General features: G+C 39.7%; 1 protein-coding gene across 1 annotated transcript in view; it reads left to right on the top strand.

The window, feature by feature from the left end:
* The first annotated feature begins 2,318 nt into the window (after window positions 1-2,318).
* NBAS (NBAS subunit of NRZ tethering complex) overlaps window positions 2,319-24,414 on the top strand; it is a 187,540-nt gene continuing 165,444 nt past the window's right edge. Inside the window, exons 1-11 of the mRNA XM_064448069.1 lie at window positions 2,319-2,470; window positions 7,264-7,318; window positions 7,945-7,981; window positions 9,770-9,847; window positions 10,911-10,958; window positions 12,749-12,792; window positions 13,208-13,341; window positions 14,130-14,263; window positions 14,379-14,477; window positions 21,201-21,339; window positions 22,263-22,328. Coding sequence (XP_064304139.1) covers window positions 2,327-2,470; window positions 7,264-7,318; window positions 7,945-7,981; window positions 9,770-9,847; window positions 10,911-10,958; window positions 12,749-12,792; window positions 13,208-13,341; window positions 14,130-14,263; window positions 14,379-14,477; window positions 21,201-21,339; window positions 22,263-22,328 — 978 coding nt within the window. The 5' untranslated portion in view covers window positions 2,319-2,326. The remainder of the gene's footprint in view (window positions 2,471-7,263; window positions 7,319-7,944; window positions 7,982-9,769; window positions 9,848-10,910; window positions 10,959-12,748; window positions 12,793-13,207; window positions 13,342-14,129; window positions 14,264-14,378; window positions 14,478-21,200; window positions 21,340-22,262; window positions 22,329-24,414) is intronic.

Genomic DNA, 24,414 nt, shown 5'->3' with positions numbered 1-24,414 from the left:
GCTGAGCAGAAGAGTTTAATCACCAAGATTGACCCGACAGGAATGTGTGCCCTGTTATCTTGGAGTACATATCCCCTGAACATATGACGATGCTCAAGGCTGACTGACAACATATGGGGGGGCTCGGACCCTCTAGAACTTTCAAGCACCCTACAGTAATGCTACTGGGCATGCACCCCACCGCTGAGCAGGAGGTGTGCACATGCAGAACAGTTATTGACTGTGCAACAGAGCAACCTTATAAAAAGGGGAAACCAACAAAGACAGTGTGGGGAGCGTTCTGAAACATCACCCCCTCCACCGGCTTCAAAGATACATCGGAATCCTGGAACTCCCCACCCGGATTGCCCGGACTGGAAGGACTGCTGCAGATCCATGGTGATCCCTCTCATTCCCTTTTTCACCTTTTTTTTTTTTCCCCTCTCTTTCTTTGCCTTTCTCTCGTGTATTTTTGCCCAAATAAAGTGACTTGGCACTTGACTCCATTTTGAGTCTTAACTCTGTTTCCGAGAATGTAAAAGGAACCTGGTCAAGATAACACATTGGAGTTAGTCAGAAGTTAAGCCCAGCCACTCCCAACCCCCCAGAATTATTTGAGGTTAGTTGGAAAGCAAGGGATTTTAACCTCTTCCGAATTGTTTGACCCAATAGTGGATCATGACAATGCCCCATCCCTGGAAACATTCAAGGTCAGGTTGGATGGGGCTCTGAGCAACCTGAGGTAGTTGAAGATGTCCCTGCTCACTGTGGAGGGGTTGGACTAGATGACCTTTAAAGGTCCCTTCCAACTCAAACTATTCTATGCTCCTATTATTCTATGAGTTTATGATTCTATCATATGAATAATCTATAGATTCAATCATGATTCTGAGAAAATGTATATGTAGGCATACCTTGAAATCAATAGGTATTGCTGCTTGTTGGATGGAACCCAGAGTGTAATCACAGAATTGCAGACTGGTTGGGGTTAGAAGGTACCTCTGGAGATCATCTTGTCCAACCCCCTGCTTGAGCAGGACCACATCCAGGTGGGTTTTGAATGTCTCCAGGGAAGGAGGCTCCACAGCCTCCCTGGGCAGCCTGTTCCCCTGCTCTAGCACCCTCACAGGAAATAAGTTTTTTCTCATAATGAGGTGGGCCTTCCTGTGTTCCAATTTGTGCCCATTGCCCCATGTCCTGTCGTTGGGCACCACTGAAAAGAGTTTAGTTCCATCGTCCTGACACCCTCCCTTTAGATATTTATAGGTATTGATGAAATTCCCCCCTCAGTCTTCTCTTCTTCAGGCTGAACAGACCCAAAGATTTACTCTACATTTCCCACAATTCTTTGAAACTTAGGAACATGTTATACTATTTGTTACTGCTTTACAAGCTACATTGTTAACTACAGCTAAAGAAATGTTATTAAGTAAGGAGACAGCCAGAAAGCATTTTTTTCCTCAGTAGTTGCTTCTTCCTACTTTCCAGGTATTGAACACAGCTTTCATATTGCCCTGAATCCCTAGCTGCAGAACTTATTTTTCAGTTTAATGTAATTCTACGCTGCACAGTTGCCTACAAGACTACGAGGCTACTAAATACACGGTAAAATTAGAGTACAGGAGCGGAAGTGGCAGGGTGTGAAGTAACTTTCTTTCAATTTGACGAACACTTTATAAAGATGCAGGAAAGAGACTGAAACCTGTTCTTTCATAAACAGGCTTATTTTTATCTGCTTGAGAGAGCTGAATTATCTGAGTGCAAGCGTTTGTAGGACTGAAACATTTAGAAGTTCTACATAGCATCATTAAGTATGGAAGAATAATTTGTGAAAAATATATGACTTTTGCTTTTTTCCCTTTTTTTTCCCTACTCGTTAAGAGTTTAATTAATACACTCAGGCCTTGCCTACCTTAGGTGTTCCTTACCCTAAATTTCCTCACTATCGTTTGTTGTAGTTGGTAGCTGTCTCCCCGTTTCTTGCCCCAAAAGCGCATCCCACCCCTCATGGCTTAGAGGGGAGGTGGCGGTCTCTGAAGCCGCAGCTGCCGCCCTTCAGGGGAGCTGCTGAGGCAGTGAGGGCTCCCCGGCCTCGCTCCCTTGCCCTCAGCGTCGCGCTTCCCCCGGAGCAGATTCCCTTGCAGGGCTCCACAGCCCCTCGGGCAGAGAAGGCTGGGGCCTCCGCCCCCGCGGCGAGGCGGGGAGCGGAGCGCGGCGCCAGGCGGTCTCGGCCGGCGGCGGCGCTGAAGGGGTTAAAGGCCGCCCTCTCCGCGGAGCTGCCGGGCGTTACTGGTTTGGCCTCCGCCAGGCACCGTCCCCGCCGCGGCGCTGGGTGGGTGTGGCGAGCATGGCGGCCGCCGGCGGGGAGCACGGACAGGCGGCGGGGGGCGCGGCGGGGATGGCCGGTACCGGCGGGGAGGAGGACGGGGAGGAGAATATCCTGTACGACCTGCTAGTTAATACCGAGTGGCCTCCGGAGACGGAGGTGCAGGTGCGTGGGGCCGCGGCGCGGTCGGGGTGCGGGGGAGGGCGCCGGCCACGTCGGCGCGGGCGGGGATGTGCCGCGGGGGCGGGCGGCCTGGGCGGGGGTGTGCCCCGCCGCCCCGGGCGGGGGAGGCCGCCGGCTCCCAGCGCCGAGGGGACGGGCCGTGGCCCCCAGGGAGGCTCACTGGGCTGCCCGCTCCGTTCCTGGTGGGCACCGGAGGGGGGGGGGGGCGGGCAGCAGGGGTGCCCCTACGTTCTCCTGCCCTTGCCGTGGGCTCCTGCCATAGAATTCCCGCGCTGTCACTCGTGTGTGTGCCGCCTTGGGGTCCTTCTTGCTCGTTACTCGTGAACAGTGTATACCGGGTTCCCTTTAGCTGGTACGAGAGAGGCTGTGATGAAGTCCAGGTCTCACCTCCAGAAGCAGATGTACTGAGAGCAGTGGAAGCTGTCCTGATGAAAAGGCGGTCGTTATTGCGCTCACTTTGCATGAGAAAGCTAGATCCCTCTCTAGTCTTGTATATCAGAATGGTTGCATCTGTGTGTTCAGGAGTGGGTTAAAAGGGAGAAGTATATAGCTTTCTGTCTGCAAGGCACACAGATGGATGCCAAAGCTTTAAAGATGAGAAAACATTGTTCTTGTATTGCAAGTCTTTGTTTTGCTTCTGTCTGTTCTTCTTCATGGGTCATTGGAAAAGCTGAGAAGCTCTTTCATTTTTTATTTTTCGTCTTTTCCCCTGCAACATACTGAGCTAGCTGCATCTATGTCTGTTCTTAGAATCATAGGATCATTAAGGTTGGAAAAGACTTGTAGGATCATGGAGTCCAACCATTAAACCAACGCCCCCAGGCCTCCTAAACCATGCACTGAAGTGCCATGTCTACGTGCTTTTTGAACACCTCTAGGGATGGTGACTCCACCACCTCTCTGGCAGCCTGTTCCATGCCTGACCACTCTGTCAGTGAAGGCATTTTCCCTAATATCCAATCTAAACATCCCCTGGCACAACTTGAGGCCATTTCCTCTCATTCTGTTGCTAGTAACTTGGGAGAGGAGACTCACCCCCACCTTGCTACAACCTTCTTTCATGTAGCTGTAGAGAGCCGGTTGTATCTTGTCTGGTTTGGACTTAGAGGATGCAAGCAGTGTGGTTTAATTTCTTTCTTATAGCAGCTTTCATGTCCACTGCAGTTGTTAATGCATTTCCTGCTAAAAGTAGTTTATGGAGGTATTTTAACAAAGTTTTATGCTTAATGAGAACATCTGAAAAGAGAAGATGTAAAAACATCACAGGTGGAAGAATGTACCTATTCATAATTACTGAAATAATTGTCCTAAAAATACATTTTTGTTTATCAGAGACTTTATTTTTTTTGTTTCACTTAATCTGTAAATCCTCAGTTGCAGAAACAGGTGTGGGATTTTGGAAAATATGATTGCAATGTTACTCATTACTAACTTTATAGTTTGTTCATATAGGTGAGTAGACAGTTGCAACTATTTTTATTGAACTGTGTTTTGAGAGATAGTAAATAGTGTTTGTTTTTAGTAACATATGAAAGTGATTTACCCATCTGCAAACCATGAGGAGTAGTTAGGTGCGGTAGCATGAGGCTGTGGTTCTACAGCTGCATTAAGAGGGCACGTTTCTGGCAAGTATCCCTTCTCTTCCGCTGCTGTTAGTATTCTTGAAGTTGTGTGGTAAGTTGATTAAAGAACTGGTTAGTCTGAGAAACAATTGTGTTGTTTTGTTTCTTTTTGTTGAATGCTCACCCTAGTACTCCTTTCAGTACTGGAGTGGGGGGGTGAATAATGTGTCAGTCAAAGCTGAGTGAAGTGCGAGACCTCCCTTTAGCGGCAGTGTTGGGGTATGCCAATTTAAAATGATCATGGGACCGTGGTCTGTGGGTCCTCTTCTGCCCTGGCAGTCAGCGTTTCTAAGCATCGTAGAATTTTGCTAGTCAACTTCAGCAAATGGTGCAAGCTATTCTAAGCTTCGTGTTTCTTGCCTATTTATTTTCAAGATAATTGCCATTTTTAATGGCAGAAATCGGAAGGCTTGAAAATACTACGTTATGTAGTTTGTTTGGATTTATATCCTTCCTGAAGACTGTCAGTAGCTAAGGACACTTCTGATATTCTTTTTACACTTTTAGTGGGAACTGATTTCAGTGGCATACATAGGCAAACAAATTATTTTGTCAGCATGATTCAGTTTTTGCCTTAAGGTGTCTTAACACTGCTATTGTTTAGGTGATTGTAACTTTCCCTTTGGAGCATCTGTTTCTTTTTTAATCCCAGTTTATTCATGCTTTTTGGAAAAATTCACAAAACACTCCCTGTCTTACTTCTTCTAGAACTGAATGGTTTGGAATGAGTTGGGTGAGGGGCAGCAGAAAGGGAAAGGAAATTGAATGCCTCACTGGGAAATGAGATTAAATGTCTTCCTATGCAGTCATCTAGGATACAAAGCAAGGCCTTAAAATGAACTTTTTACAGTTCTCTGCTGACTTTGGTTTATTTTTCTGTTATCTCATTTGGGATGATTAAGTCTTAATTGCAGAGTGCTGAGCGCTTACAACTGTAATTATGACAGTTGGAAGATGAATCCTGTGATGAGTATGTACAGTTTTGTTAAATTCAAGACACTGATAAAACTGTCAGGTATTTCTTAAGTTAGAACCCGAAATTAGCTTTAATTTTAGTTCTTGTTAGTATTCTCATTCACCTGTGTTGAAGTTCCCAAGAACAATTATTTTTTTGGTGGTAATAAGATATTTGTAAAGGACATGTGCAAGGAACTGACAACGCCGGAGAAGAGAGCGGTGTGGAAATCAAGCAGCCTGTGTTCAGTGTAGTGATGTAATTGTATATTATGCACTGTTTGGGAACCCCGAAATATGTAATGAGAATAAAAGTAATTATTGAGTAGTTGATCAGTGAAAATAGTGAAGGAAGCAGTGGTTGTGGAGGAGGTTGCAGGGGAGGACTCATGGAATCATTTGTGTAAATACAGGCAGACTGAATTTTTCCTTTTTTCCAGTAGACAAGTACTGTCTAGCTTCTTGTATTGAATATATCACTTGATTCTGTGTGCTTTTTCATTGCCATCTAATATTTTCAGATTTCCCCAACACTTTTCCTCCCTAGCCCCGTAAGCTTGCTAGGTGTGCGACAAAATCCAAAACTAAGTGGGTGCCTTGTCAGCAAGGAAGTTATTTAGGTTTTATTTCTGGAATGCTCTAGCAAAGAAGAACTTGACATTGTTTTCCCAAATGGGAGTGAATTAAAAAAGAAATATAGCTGATCCAGTAGCCATTGCTGTTGCTGAGGTGATAGGAATGTATTATAAAATGTAAAATTCAGGTCTGGAGAGTATAATAGTAAATCAGCTTTGTGAAGGACGTAATATGTGGAATAGGAGCCTGTAGTTTAGGCTCAGGAGTGGACATGAAGAATATTCCAAAAAATCCTCGGGAGGTATAAGCAATATTTGGAAATGTTTTTACTGGGAACTATTTTAATCCAAAAACTTTAACAAGGTCTTCTTTTAACCTCCCTAGGTTAGGTCTCCCTGAGGTACTATGATAGCTGTAAGAAATAATTTGTACTCTCACTTATTTTGCTGTAATGTCTTGTTATTCCTGGTTGAACAACCTGAATTTGGAACATGATCTATTAGTACAGCTGTGTTGTCGTCTCACAGCATGTAACAAGCCAACCTGATTATTTGAAAGACTATTCTTGGGTTGCAAAATTTGCATAGAAAACCGCTAATCTTCACTTCAATAACTTAAATTCAGAGCTCAATTTTTTTTTTAATCATGGACATAACTCTGGAATTTTGATAAATTTATGTGTCTTTCAGTGTTTGCTGCTGTATAACTTGGAGTCAGAGGTCTGAATATTTAAGTTAACAAGTAATGATCTTCTCTATGTATTATGTAATGAAGGGAAGAGGAAATTCATTCATCACCTACTTTAACACTCGGTTTGTTGTACTCTAAAAGTATACGTGTGACTGCTTATTTTGAAGATTTGTGTGTGATGCCTTCCTTACTGGTTATCTTGTCTTCTTAGTTTAATCCCTTTTTCCTACTTTCTTATTGGCAAATAATTTTACCTCTTATAGCTAAGAAGATATATCCTATGTTGTTTTATATTTCTTTTTTCTGTGTTTGGAGACAGCTTTCGTTTACATAGTGAGAGTAGTTATTCCCCTAAGCCATAAGTAGAGGAGTACTGCTGGAAAGGCTCTGCGAGATGGTATGGAGTAGAGTGGCTGTGTTACCTGGTACAAATTGACATAAAAAGAGTTTTTCTGCAGAAGTTCTTTGTTTTTCATAATATATCTGAAACTTTCATGAGTTGTCTTTGTGTAGCTTAGCAGTTAAATATTAGCATAATATGTTGAACACTAATTGCTTTGACTTCTTCTGGGCATTACAGATCAATCTGGCGTTCATTTGGCAGAGGGAAAATGATTTATAATGCCTTACAGGAGAACATAATCAGAAGTCAATGTCTTTTGTTACTACCCAAAGATTAAGGCAAAGCTGAACCAACAGGCAATCTGCAGTACATTTTGTTTATTATGTCTTGGCATTTAAGACATTTGGCTTTATAGCCTGCTTTAGCTTATGCAGTTAAATTACTCACTACATGAAGTTGCAAGTAATAGAAAATACATAAGGAACTTGTAGGCTAGCAGGCAACTTAAATTTAGTCAGTGAATATATGTATGAATGTTGTATTTAAGTTAATATGTATAACATAGTGTTTGACCATTATTGTAATTGCAGCCAAGAGGCAACAGAAAACATGGTGCATCGTTTATCATCAGTAGAGCAATTACAGGTAAGTGTGACCAATTCTTACGTACATGACTCAAGAATGATGTGAGGATTGCTTGTAAAATCTACAATTTCTGCACTTTAGGGTGGCTAGTGTAATGGAAATAGAGTGGAGGATGTTTTCAGGAATGTGTTTTCTGATTATCAATATCACTATGTTATTTTTATGTCATTTTTGTGAGCTTTCTTTTTTCTATTAGCTGATGGGGGCAAACTAATAAATCATACATCTAAGAAGTTTAGAAGTTCTGTTGTGTTTTGCAAAATGTTCTTGATTTTTTTTTTTTTCTCTACCAGCTCTTGCACTGGACTGTTTGCTAGTTAGACAGTTCTATAAGAAAGCTTACATTATGGTCATATTACGTTGCTATTCAACAGTTGGTTTATGCAGTAATTCGATTGCATTTTTATCCAGTAGGAATTTCTCTTATAATTTCCAGGAATGTGTAGTGATCTTTTTAATCTGCCATTTGCATTTACTGTAATATGAGAATTCATTGGCCAAGAATAAAGGGTTTTTCCCTTAGAAATTCTCACAGAAGAAAGAGGTACTGAGATTCTGTGTGCTGTAAGCTGGAGAGTGTTTTAAAACCATGAGAGATGCAATATTTACCTCTTTTTCTGTTGTAGGTCCTGCATTGTTTTTGCTTCGGTACATCTGGTACAGGTAGGTTTGAAAATAGTGCTTAATCTTCTTATTTGGTTATACTTTTATAGCTTTTTGAGTTGATGAAAAGCTATTTTTGATGAGATTGAAACTGAACACTTGTTTAGAATATTGTCCAAGCAATGCTTAGAATATTTTCTTTTCATAAGTTTAAGTTGTAAACACTTGAGTTGCAGCTGAAGCCTATCTGGTGTATACTAATTTAACTTTTCACTTTTATCAGAAGCCTAAGTAAACTTGTACTTGGAATATCTTCTTACTCAAAACACATATTTGTCCTTGCTGCTCCCAACTGAAGTATCGCGAGTGAAGCTGGGTTTTTTTGAGTAGGGTGTCGTTTCTTTTTTTTTAACTTAACCCTCAATGACATGGCGTGGCAGGATATGCTTCTTTTGGAGTAATAATTTGAATTTTTTCTTTCTGGACAGTTCAAACTGTCAAAAAGCTTGATAAGTAGTTGAGCAACACTCATGCCTTTTATAAATTTAACTTCTCATTCAAAAGGCACTTAAATGGTCCCAGAAACATATTGGGATAAATACTATGTTCCCGGAGAATTTCGGCTCTATGGTTGTACTACTCTGTTGATTTACTTGGCAGGTTTGAAGAGGTCAGTTCTTCCTTTCTGGGGGTATTCTGTTGGTTGGAAGATATATGGAAAGGGACATTAAAGTGGCTTCCTGTGAAACAATACTATGCTTGGGTTCTGCAGGCAATGCTCTTTTCCCTGTTGCTGGTCTTCTACTTTATTTTGCACCCCTCTCCCCGCCCTGTTCTTTCAGGGGTTGGTGTTTATGGACTCCATACCATCATATAAGTCTAGTTGTAAGGATTCAGTTGCAGATAGAATTAATTTTTTTTCCCCTCGCCCCGCTCCCCACCCTCCCCATCATATTAAAATCTGATTTCTAGCTTTTATAATTGATTCTAATTGTGATTTTTATGTGTGTAATAAAAGCATTTGGGAGGGAGCTCAGGAGGCCTCTAGTTTCAAGTCCTGCTAAAAGCAGGGAGAACACTGAATTCAGACATTCAGCCTAGGTCCCTTAGGGCTCTGTCCAGCTGGGTCTTGAAAAGCTTAAAGGATAGAGATCCCAAAGACTCTCTGGCCAGCCTGTTCCACTGCCTGACTGTCTTCATGGTGAATAATACTCTTCGTTATGTCAGCTTGGAACTCCTCTGTTTTAGAATAATAGAATCATTTAGGTTGGAAAGGACCTTTAAGATTATCTAGTCCAACCGTTAACCTAACACTGCCAAGTCCATGGAAGGATTGATCATGGTTTCTTGTGCTCCTGCCATGCACCTCAGTGGTTCCCATCATCGTAGTAACCTCCTTGGTATCGGGAGGCTGCTGTTTGGTCCCCCTGAAGCCTTCCCTTCTCCAGGCTAAATAAGTACAATTCCCTCAGCATCTCCTTGTTGAGCAAGTGCTCCAGTCCAGTCCCCTGACTTGGTCAAGGTCCAGTCCCCTGACCCGATAGCTCTCCAGTTTATTGGTGTTCTTGTAATGGTGGGTCCAAATTGGCCACTGGCCAGAGTATAAAGAGTGATGAGTAAATAAAATAATCAGTTCCCTTAATATGTGGGTTTGTTCTGTTAGTACAAACAAGGATGTTGTTAGCCTTCATTGTTGGCAGGGTGCAGTGTTGATTCATGTTTAGTTGCTAAAACCTCCCAGGTGGTTGAAGGTTGCCTTAAAGCTAAATCATCTGGCGCATGCATCTCAGGTCAGGTACTGCTTTTGTGAGGTGTATCTTCTGACTTAGCCTAATGTTGTTATTTCAGCCCTGCGAAGTTTTCTCTGCCCACTGGACTGGTTCGTCTAGTTAGTAAGCAGATCAACTGGCACCTAGTGCTTGCAAGGTAACCAGCTTACATGCTTTTCTGTTTTTGGCAGTGGTGAATGTATTAATGCTTCCTGTCGTCACCCTGCTGTCCCTTTTGGTAACAATGCTGAATTAATATTGTGCTGAAGTCATGTTATTTTTTTTCGTGAAGAGAAATACTGGAGGCTTTCACAGGTAGCCTTGGGAAAGAAAGGTCAGTCTGCTATCTAGGAGCTTCCATGCTGCTTCCCTTCATTTAAAGCATCTCTCACTCAGGTCTGAATGTCTTTCTAACTTTTGAGTTAAAGTGGCTTGCAGTGCAGTCATTCTCAAACTGAAGTACTGAATTTGATCATTTAAAGACCTATAATTTAGCAGGATATGTAATATAAATTGCTTATTTTAAAACTTATAGAAAGTGTATGCATACCCTCAAGATTTGTCTGCTCTTGTATCTTTAGAGGAGAAGTGAGAGTCCCAAGGCTAGAACCAGCTTTTCTGCAGTAATTTTAGCAGCATCAGTGTGATCACTGGCTTTTAAAAATAAGCATAAATATATGCAGAAAAAATGGTTAAATGACATGGAGGTAGTATGGAATGTTTTAGTTTATGTATTACTGCTGAATGTGATCAGTGGTTCAGCAAGAGCTCTGTACTGTTGAGAGATAGTGATTCTTTGAGAGAAGCAGTGATCCCTTTTGATGTACAATGTGCCAGCTGCAATGGTGTATTTTATGTACAAAGACAGGAGACCTGCTCCTAAGGAGGTGACGTAAACAACCCTCAGACTTCAGGAAGTTATTCCAGATAAAGCAATACATAGTTTTAGGTATTGCTGTTATAAAATTATCCATAAGGAACATCTGATTCCAACCACCTCTGCAGCACAATTTGAGATGTTTCTGTTTTCTTAGTGCTGTTAGAAAAGAATGACAGATTCCCTTCATGCCACTGAAATGTTGTTATAGCACTGATTGTTTTGATTCTTGAAAGAGGAAATTTATATTTAACCTTGTGGGAAAGCACCTACAGCTCTGATGCACGTTCTGTAAGGACTTGGACATTAAGTGAACTTTTACACCTTTATTTTTCTCTTTCAGCAATGGTAAATTGTTGGCAGTTGTTCAAGACCAATGTGTAGAAATCAGGTAACTTAGTATCATCTGTTGCTTCATGACCACAGTTGTGGAGCTCTGAGAAAGTGTTTCTAGTAATTTACTGACTATACTTTTAAAGATTTTTCTGTTGGTTTTTTTTTTTTTTGGGTGGGGAGAATGTTATATATTGTTGTTGTGGTTTAGCCCCAGTCAGCAACTAAGCCCTACGCAGCCACTTGCTCACTCCCCCCATCCCACTGGGATGGGGGAGAGAACCAGAAGAGCAGAAGTAAGAAAACTCATGGGTTGAGATAAGAACAGTTTAATAATTATTATTCCTAGTGTTACTATTTTATTATAATAGTAACAATAATAATAATATAATGAAAAGGAAAATAGAGAGAGACAGGTGAAACCAGGAGGTGGGTGGGGGGAACAAAACCAAAGAAAGGGAACAACAAGAAGTAATGCAACCGCTCACCACCCGCTGACTGACGCTGCCAGCCCCTGAGCCGCGATCGCTGCTTCCCCTGGCCAACTGCCCCCAGTTAATATACTGGGCATGATGTCATACGGTGTGGGACATCCCTTTGGTCGGTTTGGGTCAGCTCTCCTGGCTGTGCCCCCTCCCAGTTCCTTGTGCACCTGGCAGAGCACGGGGAGCTGAAACACTCCTTGATTAGTGTAAGCACTACTTAGCAACAACTAAAACATCTCTGCATTGTCAACACTGTTTTTCAGCACAAATCCAAAACACAGCCCCATACTAGCTACTATGAAGAAAATTAACTCTATCCCAGCTGAAACCAGGACAATTGTGAAAGCAATCTGTGGAATAACCTTAACATATATCATAACTTAGAAAGCAGAAGCCTTCTGTTTCTTCTTAGTTCTTGATGACCATTCCCCATTTTCAAATAAAAAGCACCCCCCCTCAAACCCCCTGCAGTTATTAATGTTGTAGATAAATGTATGTAAATATCTATCTGTATCACTCTCTTTTTTTTCAAGATGTGAAAGAAAAACGATGAAGATGCTTCAGAATACTAAACCAAAATCGTTGTCTTTCTAACCTTTGCCTTTCTGTTCCCCTTTAAAGTCATCATGAGGGAATAGAATTTACCTCCTAAGAAACAGGACAAGGCGCTAGTATTCTGCTTCACTGTAGAGTAGCTGGCATGTATGACACTTCACCTTATTTCACAAGTAATGTGGATTGCTGTAGAGACTGATGCTTTCCCTTTTCTGTCTGCTCTCTAACAAGCTCTCCTTTGCCAGTTCAAGAATACATTTAGCTGTAGAGCGGACCTTGATTGAGCGTGTTTACTTGCTTCACAAAAATCCATTTGCTAGAAGGTCAGACCTTCTATTTATATGTAAAAGAAGCAAGTGTATGAAAATTGTTCAGAAGTGGTGTGAACACCATAAATGTCAGCTTATAGGCTATAAAATAGATCTTGTGTTTCAACTGTATTAATGTAACTATATTCTTGCATTGCTTGTAAAATTGTAAGCTAGAGGCTACTGACTAGGGTCTTTTTTTTCTAAAGTTACATGCTTTTTCTAAAGTTCTGAAATGCTGCTGTCCTATTTTGAACAATATTACTACTAAATGACGGATATTAGTATTTAAGCATTGGGAGGAGGCTTTCTAAAATACTATTGCTAGTTACTGCAGCTTCCCAAGGGTGAAGGCTACTGTCTGCCTTTTGAACAAGTAGTTAAATGTGTGCAGGCCTTTGAAGTGTGTGCTTAGAGTATTTTTATAGCATTCTGTTTATTCTGGAAAATTGAATGGTGCTTTTTTTTCCTTATTTAAATCCATGAGTCTTTTTCTGCAGGTCTGCAAAAGATGACTTTGGATCCATAGTTGGAAAATGTCAAGGTATACAATATGGCAACCTCTGCACTATTAGTGTCATCATTGTTCATTATTCATGCATTGCTAAGTGGTGGTGTTGGTTCACTTTAAAGATAATATTGTAACTTCTTAAAAGCATTGGGAAGAATCTCTTAAGAATTTTGCTTTGTGAATAGCTCCTTTACTCTCCCTCCCCCCTCTTCTTTTCGTGATGATTTAACATAGAAAACCTGAATCTGAAATGACATGATAGTTAAAATTAATGGGTTTAGGAGACATAGCAGGTGTTGGAGGTGGTGGGTTTTTTTCCTTTCCTCCGAGATAAGCTTGTAATGATGGTAGGCACCCTGCAGTTTTTGATGCAGTTGACTTTGTGTTTTGTTTTAAGGAGTTGTAAATTTACATTTCATTTTTTAATAACTTTCTTCCTTTTCCATAGTGCCAAAGGATCCAAACCCTCAGTGGAGGCGAGTGGCCTGGAGTCATGATTGTACATTACTTGCTTACGCTGAAAGCACTGGAACAGTGAGAGTGTTTGACCTCGTGGGTAGTGAGCTTTTGGTCATTTCACCGGTAAGTGCTCTCTTAGATTAAATATGAATATATTAGAATGTTTTGTAAGGATAAAAAGTAATTTTTACTCTTTGGCCTCTTTTTAATAATGTCTGACTTTGGTATAAAGGCTTACAGTATGAATATAATGCACAAATGTACCATGAAGTGTTTATCATACGATGGATATATTATAGTTAAACTTAAGTCCTGTGTAGCACTTGCAAAGCATGTACTTTCTACTGTTGTATCTAGTCAGAAACTTCACTTTTCTTTTCTTGTTCTTAGAATTGTGGTAGGTCTTCAGGTGCATCAGGTTGTGAAAGTATAGAATCACCTACTTAGTTTGTGTGCAAATAATTCCAATGTGTAGTAGGAGATTACAGATCTGCACTTTATATGCCGAGTCATTTCTAAATCAAGAAATATCAATGAAAGAGCAATATAAGGATTTTTTTTCCTTGGTATGAGAGTTGATAATTGCTGTTGGCTTGCCCTGCACAATATATTTTATATTTTGCGTATTCGAAGGCTATATGAAACTAATTTGGGGAGGTGGCTCAAGTGTGTTTCCTTACTGTATTGTCTTTGCAGACTTTAAAGGAATAATATTTCTTTAAAAATCAAGATAAAAGAAGTGTATTTTGTTACTAACACAAGCTATGAAACTTGGGTTTTTTTAATACATTTTTACACAATATAGTAAATTTAACTTCCTAGTTCTTTCAGTAATCAAGTCACTTTCTTCTTTTTCTATTTTCTTTTTTTTAATTCCCTTTCTCAATGTCTGTCTGTGTTTTTGGGTAAAGACAGCAAGTTTTCCAGGAGATCTGAGTTACGCTATTGCTGGATTGATCTTTCTAGAGTACAAAGCAAGTGCCCAGTGGTCAGCTGAACTGCTTGTCATTAATTATCGTGGAGAACTGAGAAGTTATCTTGTAAGGTAAGCATAAATTCTGACTTGCTTTGAGAAAGCACTGTGGACTTCAAAGGAATTCTTTCCACTCTTTAAAGAAAATAAATCTGAAATAACATGTATTTCTATTCCCTGTACTTAGTGTTGGAACAAATCAAAGCTTTCAAGAAAGTCATAGTTTCAACTTCAGCAGCCATTACGCCCATGGAATAACTACTGTCATTTATCATCCTGGTCACAGGTAAGTGTTCCGTTTGTTACCTGCCAATAATATGGTAATGAATAAAAGTGGTAAGACAAACATTGACGTGTGTTGCATAAGGAGGGGGAGAAAAAAAATCTATTTTAATGTTGGTGTTTGGTGAATCAGTAATAACAAGTCATATGTCATTGTACCTGTGAAGGAAGCACTAGCTGGTGATCTCACTTTACTAATCAAATAATGAAAAGCAAGAAAAGCAAGTTGTGTCCTTTACTGTATAAGTACCTTGCATAAACAACTTTTCTTTTCTTTTTTTTTTTTTTTTAGAATGTCAGGAATAGTTTCAAAAGATGTTTCTGAATTTGATGGGGTCAGGGCTGCTGTGTATTGTTTTTGTGGTTCCCCCCCCGACTCATCTGGATTTGATTGCTGACTTGTTGGCTAGTCTGTTTTGCCTAGTGTTCTGACTGGGACTGTCAGGCTTTGGTATTCGGAGTTGCCTTGTGATGCATTTTCTCTATTAGTAACATGTTGGGTACAGGTATCAGACTTAAAAGATGTGCTATTTGACTGACTGCTCTTGAACCAAATGTAGTTGGAATGGGTCCTGGTTAGCCAGTACTTATGTTAAAATGTGTTGGCCTTTTTAATATCTACTTGTTATATACCAAGGTAAACTCAGAAACTTACTTGTTATTTGTCTTCAGTTGCAGGAACTAAACTTCCTTCTAGATATTTTTCTTCTATTAGATCCACTAGGATTGCATTTGTCAGCGCAATGTGCTACATCACTGTATTGTTAAAAATCAAAATTAGGCTTGGCTATCGAATACCAGAAGAAACTCACTGCTTAAAAACTTGTTCTCATTTTTCAATGTTAAGTGATCTGTCCTATCTATCTCAGGAAAAGAATGGTTATTAATGAGAAGTAATGGTCTTCTAACTTATACTCAAAATTAATTGCTCAAAGGTAATGGTTTCTTTTCTATGTAGTTTGTATCTAGTAATGCCACACAATTAACACTCGCTATGCTAAATCTAGAGTTTTGAGGTAGTAGGTGTGGGTTACGGAGCTTGGGTAGTGCTATCTGATCAGACAACAGAACCTATTCATTCTTCCCTTTGATCAGTCAGGGGTTCATGGTTCTTGACACTTGTTTCCAACATTTTCTTTTCTGCTCCTAATATTAGGAAGTAGATTGATTATAGCAGTGAGTGTTGCAAAGAATATTGCTTAATATTAAAAATATGGTAAAAAAATTAGTCTGACAATTATAATAGATGTGCTTGCTTTTCATTTTTGGTGTGTTTCTGAGCAAATGATGTCAGAACTGTTACACTCTTATAATGGATGAACCCTTAGCAAGAAAATATATAGGAAATCAGCTGGCATAGTTGTCAACCAAATAGTATGGATGTCACTTTGTGTGTGCTAATGGTAACATGTTGCCATAGAGGTTTGAAGTGGCGTGGGGGGGGAGGGCAAGAATTTCAAGTGTTGTGTGTGGTTTTTTTTTTTTTTTTTTCCCCCTCCCACCTCCAGGAGAAGTAATGGCTTTGATTTTCCTACTATTCTTGTAAGATCTTAGTTAATGTTTTTAAAAGTTGGTATTAGTGTGAAGTAAAAGAGCAGGAAACAATGCTGGATTTGTGCTTAGAACAGTTTATTCAGAATATTAGTAATTAAAGTTAATTTTTATGGAAGCTTATGGTTGGCATAATTTGCTGTTGATTTTTATTGCCTGTATTACATAGTTTCTAGGGAGTGAAATGCCCTTTGCTCACATGAAAAGATGTGGTTGTATCTGCTGCTGAAGCAATAGGTTTGTGTAATGTGTGTGGCATACACATTCAGGAATTACTTGTTTTTACTGTAGAATATTCTGACTTGTTCCAAGAAAAGCAGAATAGTCAGAGTCCCTTGTGATCATAGTATCTCCTGCTCTGTGCAGTCAGTTGACTTGCTCAGTAAAGTTGAAAAATTGGTACTTGAAAGAATGCACAATTGGATGGAAAGCAGAAAGAACTGATGTTTTGCCCTTCATGTAGGCGAGTCTTTTCTGTTTTGAATTTACGCGGTGGTAGAAAACTTCTAAATTTGACATTAGATAACTCTAAATTCATGAGCAGAGTCTCTTACTGAAATTGTCTTTTTATAAAAAAAAAAACCCAAACCACCAAACCCAGGAGTTGAAGGGAGGCAGTTTTCTTAAACTGTGCATTAAAGAAAATTGTAGATACATATGAACACTTCAAAGCTTTCATTTTCAAGAACGTGAACTTTGATCACTGAACATATGTTCAACTTTGTCACTTTGTGCTTTCTTGCATTTCATTTAGTTTCAGATGGTGAAAGTTTACTGGTCTATTTCCACTGCTTGTCAGCCTTGACTTATTGCGCTCTATATTGTTATGTATTTGCTCATTACCTATTACAGTGCAATTAAATAGCTCATTAGAACTTAATACACTCAATTTTTTCAACTAGATGTATGATAATGCCAAAGAGAATATTTCAGTAGGGAATGTATCTGAATCTGTAGGAAAACTTGAAACAATAGCTTTGGGAAGAAGTCTAATAACGAGTTTATTGCTGTTGAAGTGTTATATACCTTAAATTAGATGCCTAATGCTGGTGTTCTCATGTGATTCAGCTTTCATCTATGATGGAATTTATGGTGCACTTTAGTTGATAAAACTTAAATATCTGCTTCAGTGTGAGCTCTCTGTAGGCTCTAAAGGAAGATTCAACACGTTGCTTATTTTGAGCGTCTTATGCAGGAGCTGAATCTCTTTCTTCAGGGTTATCTGCAATCGCTACAGAAAATGTTTGATATTAGAGCCTAAAATGCGTGATGGCTGTAGGAGATGAAGGGTTTTAGATTCAGTTGGAATTTGCTTGTTGTACCAGAAGTGATGAATGAAGAATTGGTAGAAGCCTCAAGTTTTTCTTGGACGTCTCAACTGTACTTGCTGTTCTTGAGACTAGTGTTATGCTAGCTATCTTCAGCCCAACTTTGTAGAAACCTTTGAAATAGAGTACAGTTGAGGGTACTGCAAGGGCAGCCACGTTTTTGAGACTGGAGGAACCTCTGGAGATCATCTAATCTGTTCCCCTTCACAGCAGGGTCAAGTAGAGCAGGTTGCTTGGAGCCATGTCCTTGCAGTCCAAGACATGCACATCTCTATCTTCCCTCAGGAGCGTAGTCTGAGTCAAGGCCTATGATGTTCTGGCGTAGCTGCTCCAGTGGGTTCTGGGGACTGAGCCTGGCAGCACCTGATGACAATTGGTGAGAACATGCACAGAGAGAGTTTCTGGCCATGGTTTTCTGCAAAATGCTGCATCTATTGGCTGTGCTCTAGGCCTGGCACTTACACAGGCCTTTTTGTAGGACTTGTTGAAAAGGTTCCTGACCCTTGGTCATTAGGAGTCAGCTGGAACAAAAGCTCAAAGCACCTTTTGATCAGAAACAGCTGGCAGACCTTGTTAAAAAGCTTCTAGAGCTTGCTAGCTACTCTGGCTGGCAATGGCAGGTATCATGAAGTTATGTTCCTCAGAGGTTTCCCAGGAGTCCTTTGATGATCCCAGAAGTATGCAGAAGATTAAGAGGATCTAGAAATGGAGCCCAGAAACTTCTGCATGCTAGCTGTGCTCTGTGAAGAAAACACATGCAAGAATAAGAATTAGTTAAGACTTTAACATCAAGTACTGAAGTACGTTGCATTGATCTTGATGTCCATAATGGCATGATAGACAAAACTTTCCCTTTTAGGGAGTTACTATTAAGTGTCAGATATTAACATTGCTTTGCGACCCATCCAGAGTGACATAAATCTACAGCCGATACGGTGTGATTTAAGAACCCAAATATTTGGCCAGGAAAAGTAGTTTTTCATGATCCTGGGACGAAAAAAAAAAGAAGTGTTGGCATGGTATCGTCTTATTCAGTCTGAGACTAACTTAAAAAAAAAATTAGTAAACAGGACAAAAACCTCTCCTGTTGGTGTTCCCAGTCTGCCTGTCAACTTGTTAGTCTGGAGTCATATCCTGTCTAGTCCTGAAAAAACAATAGGTAAACAAGGCCAGATCGTTGCTGAGGTTCTCAGGAGTATCTTTAACTTTCTTTTGATGCTAGTTGTGTTATTCATCTTAATAATTTCTGTCCCTGCTGTTGCATTTTGCTCTCTGAAAAGCTTTTTAACATTTTAAGAATGTGCTACCATGATGAATTTCCCTGCAGTCCGGGGAGAAGGCTTTTTGTCTTGAGGTTGTGTGTTTTGTGTGCATCTAAACTGATATGACATCTTCATTCCAGCTGTCATTGAGTTTCATTTATCCTAAAAGATACTTCTGAATTATAAATATGTTACGCTGTTTGTGACAGTTTTTCCAAAATTTCTTTGAAAAGATTTATCTTGATGGAGTTTTTGAGAGCTTGTTCAGGCAGTTTTGGAGCTACTGCTGTCACTATTATTGACAATTCTTCTCCTGGTCTTTGTGCTACTATTTGTCTCTCAGTCACCTCTGGCACGGTGTGGTCAATTGTAATTGAGTTCTAGTCGCTGCTGCTGTTGGAACTTTTAATTCAGTGGCATGTTGCAATGGAAGCTGGAGCTTATAGAAGAATTCAGGTGCCTATGGATGGACAAGACTATAGATAAACTAATCTTCCGCAAGCTTATGCCTGCTGTCTCTTGGTTATTAGGAAATGCTAGCTGTGTTGTACTGATTTAATTAAGTTCTTGTTTATTGATTTTTTTTTTTTTAAATTTTTTTTTTAAGCTTCCTCATGGTCAGGCTGCGAATGAGACACATGTGAAACTTGCTTTCTGTGCTAGAAAAAGTTAGGAAATTCATCACTATGCGTAACAATTGACCTTGCCAACATTTTGCCGAGTTTTAGGATTTGATTTCATGTTCACTGTTCAACTCAGGTTCATTTAAGATGTAAAGTTTGTCCCATAAAAGGCTTAATGTAGTCTTGTATTACGAGCTTGTTCAGAAAAGAGGTGTGCACCGTGGGAGTTCTTTTGGTATTTTAACACTGGGATTGCTGTGCTTGCTGAGCAGCAGTTGTATTCTCTGTTTAAAAAGTAGTATTTATGGTAAAGCTTCTTCCATGATCTAGATCATGCTGGAGTACAGTCCTCTCTTGTTGGTCTGTTGGAATTCTCTTGCAGATTGTCTAATATCATCCTTTGCTAATTTTTGTCATCTTCATAACCCAATTGCTTTGCTAAGTATCTATGGGAAAGCGATGATAGGTGAATTTTATTGCTACCAGAAAAGTATGCTAATCACTCAAGAAATATATTTGCTTCCACACGCTATTCAGATTACCGGTTTTAAGGAGTCTGAAATATGATCTGTGCTACTCATGCTAAATTTCCTTGACTCTGATAAGAATTTGCTTGCTCCTTAAATGATAACATGGTTTCTTTTTGGTATACTATAGCAAGAAACCACTGTGTCATGGATTCTCAGTCAGAAACTTTACATATTCTAAAGTTAAACAGCCCTTCCTTAAGGGACAGGTAATTCCTCTTAGCTGTGCTCTGCTTCACTTTCTGATCATAAGAACAATGAAAAATTACACATTTTCCTGTTAATTATGATGGTGGACTGAGGGGCTCCTATTGCTGTTGTGGCAAATGGTGAAAATGATTTCTGCTTTGCTGTCTTAGGTAACTCTGTATACCATAAAATAACTGAAACTCTTAAGAGCCTCGACAGACTGTAAGCATCTATGGTAGAAGTCATCTTGCTGTACGTTTGTGCATAGCGTGAGACCTGGGAATGTTAAATGAGTTTTACTGACCTCTTAAAGAGGATTAAAAGTGGAAGGAATTTTTTTCTCTTTTTTTCTTTGTTCCTTTCAGTTGACTCTAGCAGGAAATGCTTTGAAATGCACTCAGATCACAGCTGAGTGTGCTATATGAGCATCAGCCACTAGGTGGTAGAGCATTTCAAGAGTAATGCAGGCTTTGAAAATTGATGAGGGCTGAACTTCTGGCTCTTCCCATCTGTGCCTTTTTTGCAGAAACTTAACTTTTTGATGGGTTGTTCACTAAAATGATGCTTCTAAACAAATGTATTCTCAAAGTTTTCATCAAAGTAATCATCAGTTAAATATAAAACTGCTTGTTAATTGGTGAAATGGCTAATTGTTAAAAGGTGAAGGGGCTTCAAGGAAAACATTTTGATACACTTATTGCTGATTACCACTAGAATGTAAGAATTCCCTCAAAGCTTTTAAAATGTCATCTACTGTAACAAAATTATTGCATGCACATTTATAGAGCGGCTTTAGAAAACAAAATTGAAAAACCTTGACGCATTCCGTTCCTCAGTAAAAGTGAAGTAGCTTTTGTACCACATCTGAATAAATGGTAACCTAACACTTAAACAGAATGACCAGAACTTTTTGTATGCTAAAGGTTATGAAATTGTTATCGTTCTTTGAGGGTATGGGAGAAACTGAAACGATAGCCAGATATTTTCTTTTAAATGTTGGAATTATGCCTTATTTGGAAATCTACAGATGAGAATGGATATGGATAAATGCCACAAATAACTGTTAGTCATGTAATATTTAAGTCTTTTTGTCTCTGAATAAACACTCAAGTTTAAAGCTTATTGGGGCTGTTAGTTATCTTAATCTTTTTGTTACTGCAAGCAAACTGCTATAGTACTGACTTAAGACACTTAAACGTTTATGTGGCAGCATATGAAACCATAATATGCCTTTATATATTCTACAGACTTCTACTTGTAGGAGGCTGTGAAACAGATGAAGATGGAGTATCTAAAGCAACTAGTTGTGGGATATCTGCTTGGAGAGTTCTGTCAGGCTCTCCCCATTATAAACAGGTCACTAGTTACGAAGATGACATTAGAACAGTAAGTATGTTTCCTCATTTTATTGGGTGAATATTGTCGCTGGTAGAATGATCGAACTTGGAAGTTCAATATGAATCGCTTTTTGAAAGAAGAATTTAATGCAATGTTTTGCTATTTTGTAAGCTACGCTGTGACCTTCTAATAAGTTATTTCCCTGCTGCCCCCCTGGCTTCTGTCTGATTTTTGTTTTCTGTAGTATGATTTGAACTTAAGTTTTTGATTAGCACTTGTGGCTTAAAAACAAACAAAAACCACCAAAAAAACTCCCAAAACGAAAACACAAAAAACCCCCCCAAAATAAAAATCACAAGCAAACCCAAACCAAAAACAAAACAACAAGAAAACAACCCCCTAACAAATAACAAAAAAACCAAACCAAAACCCCAAACTGATGAGAAGCAACAACAAAAAAGGTTGTATGGAAGTATAAAAACTCCTTAATTGTATACTGAGATATGTTACTTGTCTTTGTGGAAAAATTCCAGTTATTTTTGTCTTTCTATTACTTCATAACAAAAGGCAACACACCTGAGAAGTGTTTCAGTTTAAGTCTGAATTCTTGATTTCTTTTGTTTCTAGAACAAGTTAATGTTTGATTTGGTAACAACTACCATGTGGATATGCTGAAATCGATTTACAGTATACTAGGATAAATTCCAATGTTTACTTTTATATAGGTATTGCTTCGTATTAAAAGTGAACTGTTAATTTCATTGCAAATGGGTAGTGCTTTTCTGTGGCATGGTACGTACCTAACAAAATGGGCAAAATTATACAAACTGTGTCTTATTATCCTTGTATTATTTTAAAATAGGCAGTCTTAGGGAAGTTTAAAGAATCCTGCAGAGTTGTTTTAGTACTTTAGGTATGACTTAGTTTTTGGTGACTGTCTTTCATTGTATGGTATGCTTCTATTCTTGCAGGCACAGAGAAGAGGATTATTAAGGATTATGAATATAAGACTTTACAGCAGGCGGGGAACAGAACAGGTATTAAGGTCTAGGTCTACCTCAAATGTGTTTTGCTAATATAATTGTCCATTAATGACTGCCTGAGAATTTGACTGAAAGTAGTTTTTAATTTATGCAACTTAAGAACTAACATTTCTATAAAACTTATCAAAAATAATAAGCTTTCAGCATTAAATAGAGTACCTTGCCATTTATTTGGCTTTCTTAAAAATCCAATTAGTTCATATGCTGAAGCTTGAATCTTGGGTTTTCAGCATACTGACAGGAACAGGTCTAGAGACATAGAGTTCAATATTAAATGTAAACTTGTATTCAAAAAGGAACATGTGAAAAGCCACCTAGCTTATTTGTTAATGAATGCAATGATCATAGCATGTTAGGTGTGTTATATATTCTACAAGAAGGGAGTAGATTGTGACGATGTTTCTCAAGTATACACCTGAGAGAGGAATAAGAGGAACTCCAAGACCCAGCCTCCTTCACTACCCCACTCCCACTAGAAAACATCACCTTACAGCCCAAAACTTGCATACACTGTGGAGAAGAAAAAATGAGTGGATTCAAACTAATCATTCATTGCTTAAATAGGGCAGACACAAAGACTTAATTTTTACAGTCTGTTATGAGAGACTATGGAAATGTTTTGCTAAGTAGCTTCAAAGGTTTATTGTGGGTCAAACTACTACCAGGACGCATGTGAACCTAATGAGACTGCTGGTCAGAATCAAGTTGTTTTTTAAAAATGGTGGGTATAGGTCTTGTATTCTCCTCTCCCAAGAATGAGCGAATGTTCAATCTTGAGTGTCATGCTGAGGTGTAGGAGTGTGCTTTCTATATTGCTAAGGCTTTGTACACAGTGCTCATGGCTTTCTTCTACATGCCTGAGGAGCTACCCATGCAGGACTGCACTACCTTCTCCTGTGTCGCGTTTACTGGTTGCGTGTAGCCTTGTTTGATTCCTTTTTTTATTCCGCTTTCCCTCCTTGTAAAAAATTTTTGTTTTCCCTTCTTTTGCTTTACAAGGAAAGAATAGGAAAGAATCTGTCTACCATCCTCACTGTGTCCTCCTGAAAGGAAAAACGGCTGATCGGAAGTTATATGGACTTTGGAAATCACTTAATATGTTTTTGGGATGTTTAGGTGACTGGTTAAAAGAAGTTGCATGCTTGACTGGAAGGAGGGAAAACAAATTTTTTTGAATCTCTGTCAAAGGTGGAATGGGGAGAGATTTTGTTTCCTTCACTGAAATTATAAAAGGGAAGGCTGCAGTAAACTTTTTGGCTTTAAACTGAGGAATTTGGGGGGAGGGACACAAACTGGCAATGCTAATGCCATCACACACAACAGGGCAATAAGACAGGACAACCTGTGCAGTGATAAAGGTGCTCTAGAGGCCTCATGTGATGGCAACCAGGAGACCAACCACCTCAAGGGTTTGCATAGCTGTAGCAGGTCCTTGTACACCCCTCTGGGAAACCTGTGTGCTCAAGCACCTTTCTGAAATGCCTGTACACCAACACACGCAGCATGGGGGATAAACAGGAGGAACCAGAGGTCTGTGTGCGGTCACAGGGCCATGGTCTCATTGCAATCAGAGGCTTGGTGGGATAGCTCACATGACTGGAATGTGGTTATGGATGGCTTACAGGCTTTTCAGGAAAGACAGACCAGCAAGGTGAGGTGGGGGAGTTGCTGTTTATGTGAGGGAGCAACTGGAATGCATTGAGCTGTGCCTTGGAGTAGGAGAACAAGTTGAGAGCTTGTGGATAAAAATTAAGGGGCAGCCAAATATGGGTGACACTGTTGTGGGTGTTTACTACAGGTCACCTGATCAAGAAGAGGAAGTTGATGAAGCCTTCTACAGACATCTGGAAGTAATCTTTCAATTGCAGGTCCTGGTCCTTCTGGGGGACTTCAACCACCCTGATATTCTCTGGAAAAGCAACATGGCAAGCCATGCACAATCCAGAAGGTTCCTGCAGAGCATTGAGGACAACTTTTTGATGCGAGTGGTGGAGGAGCCAACAAGGCGAGATGTGCTGCTTGACCTTATCCTAACAAAGTAGGAAGGGCTGGTTGAGGATGTGAGAGCTGGGGGTAGCCT

The sequence above is a fragment of the Phalacrocorax carbo genome, chromosome 3 (genome assembly GCF_963921805.1).
Source record: "Phalacrocorax carbo chromosome 3, bPhaCar2.1, whole genome shotgun sequence".
NCBI classification, from domain to species: domain Eukaryota; kingdom Metazoa; phylum Chordata; class Aves; order Suliformes; family Phalacrocoracidae; genus Phalacrocorax; species Phalacrocorax carbo.
Note: the sequence above shows the minus strand (reverse complement) of the source record. Positions and strands in the feature narration are given on the sequence as shown.